Genomic DNA, 3158 nt, shown 5'->3' with positions numbered 1-3158 from the left:
TGAAATAATTAATGAGTGAGTAAAGAGGCACTTGATTATAGACAGGCGCTAAGCACCCCGGCATGATTGAGCCTACGCTAGGAAGATCAAGCCTTAGCTCTATTAAAGCCCGATATATGGGCCTACTTTACATACAAGCTTAAACCTTACTTTAACGAGCCGGACGGGGTCAAGCCTACACATGAGAGGCTCGGCTTGATTAACCTGCCGAATCCATGGGGCAATAAACCCTATAACTCCCGGGATCGTGTCCATATAGCGCCAAATGAAATTAAATGGTCATCTAACGATGGGTCTAGTTTACATGAAAGCCCAGACATTACTTTAACGAGTCGGATGGGGTCAAGCCCACACGTGAAAGGCCCGACTTGATTAACCTGCCGGATCTATGGGGCAATAAACCTCATAACTCCCGAAATCGTATCCATATAGCGTCGAATGAAATTAAATATTCGTCTAACGATGAAAAATGACATAGTATATCCGTACATATAGCCAAACGTAAATATGACAAGAGGTATGAGTATAGAACGATGGTTACACGTTACTATAAGATAACAAAATAAAAAAAAAAAAAAAAAAAAGAAGAACAGAAGAGAAATATAGATTAAATTTACCAAAATACATTTTGAGTCTATCTTTACTGAATCTTAGAAATCAACACTTAATTTATTTTAAATTCGATTTGAAATTCATCATAAATTATTAAAAATATCTGAAATTCTATTTTTATTATTAGAATATTTAAATTTATTTAATTTTTTATATTTTAATTAATAACCAATATAGAAAATACTTTATCAATCATTTTTATTTTAAAATTTATCACTTCAATAAAATACTCAAAATTTATTTCTAAAATAGAGTGCATAAAAATTTCTAAAATAGAATTCGACTTTGGGCCGAATTCGTGATTATTGGTTCTTTTCGATTCTGTTTGTTTTTTTATTCTATTTCGAAGTGAGTATTAATTATATTTAATAAATTTTTATAAAATTTCTAATAATTTTATGCTGTTCAAAAAAAAAATTCATATCTAAGAACACAAGGGTATGCAAGAATTAAAGTTGTCCAAATCCCAAGGTTCACTGTCAGTAAATAATTTATCAGACATTCACCGACCGGTTCTTCCACCACAAAACCATTCAAGTATTCAACCCTTTCATGACAAATTGTATACAGAAAGAGACAAATTTTGTAATAAACCGAAACCGGTAAACACACACAGGTGAATGTGAAAAATGAAAAACAAAGAAATTCAAGAAAATGATAAACAAAGACACCGAAGACAGAATCAATTAACACCACATCATTTTCTCTCTTCAATTCTGTGACCTCTTTTGAACAAAATCTCAAGCAAACCCATCAAATAAACATCTCCATAGCTTCAATGGAGAAGAGCTGGCTTCTGGCTTTTCTCCTGCTCTTCCATGTAATGCTAAGAGGAGCGGCAACTACTGTGGGCGTTGGAGTTGGAATTGGCGTGGGTGTTGGCGTAGGCAATGCAGGTGGTGGAGTGTGGATTGGCGGCGGAATCAACGATCCACCGCCTTCTGGGACTGCATTTTCAAACATCAACAGTGCTTATATTGCTCTACAAGCATGGAAATCGGCAATCAACGATGACCCATCAAAGATTTTAGACACTTGGGTGGGTACTGATGTGTGCTCTTATAAAGGAATTTTTTGTGCAGTTCCTCGAGGTGATGATGGATTGGGAATCTCTCCTGGTCCAGTTGTTGCAGGCATAGATCTAAACCATGCAAATCTCCAAGGGACTCTTGTCAAAGAGCTCTCTGTTCTCGCAGATATGTCTCTTCTTCATCTCAATAGCAACAGATTTTCAGGCACAGTTCCAGATTCTTTCAGAGACCTGACTTCTCTCCAGGAATTAGACCTGAGTAACAATCAATTTTCAGGTCCTTTCCCTGCAATTACTCTGTACATTCCTAATCTCATTTACTTAGACCTTAGGTTCAACAGCTTTTCAGGACCCATTCCTGAAGATCTTTTCAACAAGAGATTAGATGCAATTTTCCTCAACAATAACCAATTTTCTGGTCAAATTCCTCAAAATTTGGGCAACTCTCCTGCTTCTGTGATAAACTTGGCTAATAATCAGCTCACTGGAACAATTCCAGCTAGTTTTGGTCTAATGAGTTCTAGATTGAAGGAAATTTTGTTCCTCAATAATCAATTAACAGGCTGCATTCCAGAAGAAGTTGGGCTCTTCACAGATATGGAAGTTTTTGATGTAAGCTACAATTCACTGATGGGTCATTTGCCAGACACAATATCTTGTCTCAGAGAGATTGAAGTTCTGAATTTAGCACACAACAAGCTCTCTGGTGACCTGCCTGACCTGGTTTGTTCTCTGAGAAGCCTCCTGAATCTGACACTTGCTTATAATTTCTTATCTGGGTTTAGCCAAGAATGTACCAAATTGCTCATCAGGAATGTGGGTTTTGATTTCTCTTTGAATTGTATTCCTGGAAGAGTTATGCAAAGGCCTCAACCAGAGTGTTCAGGGATACCAGGAGGAGGACTGAGTTGCCTCAGAATACCTGCTGCTCAGCCTCTTCTTTGTGGGTCACTTGGAATGAAAATAGATGCTAATCTAGGCCCATCATCTCCATGAAAGGAGGAGATAAATTGGTTAGTCTTACCAATATTGTACAATAGGTTGGTGATGGTTGCCTCATTAATTAATAGCAATTATGGTTCACAACTTCCTAATTTATTTCTTCATTGATGCACTACATTTATATCTGTGACTCTGAGCATAAATCAATCCTTGATGGATTGGAATACCCTGACATGAATTGGTTGTCATTGTAAAATTTTTACCCCCGCCAAGATGAAATCTATCCATCTGATTTTTAATATGATAGCTAGGCTCGCCTTGTCCATGCAAGTCTAGTGAAGTCAGAGTCCCGAGTGTCCAGTGGACCTAGATCTTAGTTTGCTTGATAGCTATGTCATCATGTTTGATTATATCAACAGGCAAGGATTGAGTTATAGCCATGTCATCAATATGAATCAATGAAATTTAGTCAAAAAGTCTTTGCAGAATGGGTGAGACACAGTCAGAAATACATTGGATTTGGGAGTTCAAAGGACCACTCTCCCACTGCAAAAACCAATTAACTCCACTGATA

At 37.1% G+C, this 3158-nt stretch overlaps 1 protein-coding gene across 1 annotated transcript; it reads left to right on the top strand.

Annotated features, from left to right (window-relative positions):
• Window positions 1-1209: 1209 nt before the first annotated feature.
• Window positions 1210-2738, top strand: LOC110610829 (leucine-rich repeat extensin-like protein 4). The gene has a single exon (XM_021750905.2). It carries the CDS (start codon window positions 1391-1393, stop codon window positions 2636-2638), a length of 1248 nt encoding a protein of 415 aa, XP_021606597.1. The 5' UTR covers window positions 1210-1390; the 3' UTR covers window positions 2639-2738.
• Window positions 2739-3158: the final 420 nt, after the last annotated feature.

This window comes from Manihot esculenta, chromosome 3 (genome assembly GCF_001659605.2).
Source record: "Manihot esculenta cultivar AM560-2 chromosome 3, M.esculenta_v8, whole genome shotgun sequence".
In the NCBI taxonomy this organism is placed as follows: Eukaryota; Viridiplantae; Streptophyta; class Magnoliopsida; order Malpighiales; family Euphorbiaceae; genus Manihot; species Manihot esculenta.
This window is presented reverse-complemented; position numbering and strand designations above follow the sequence as displayed.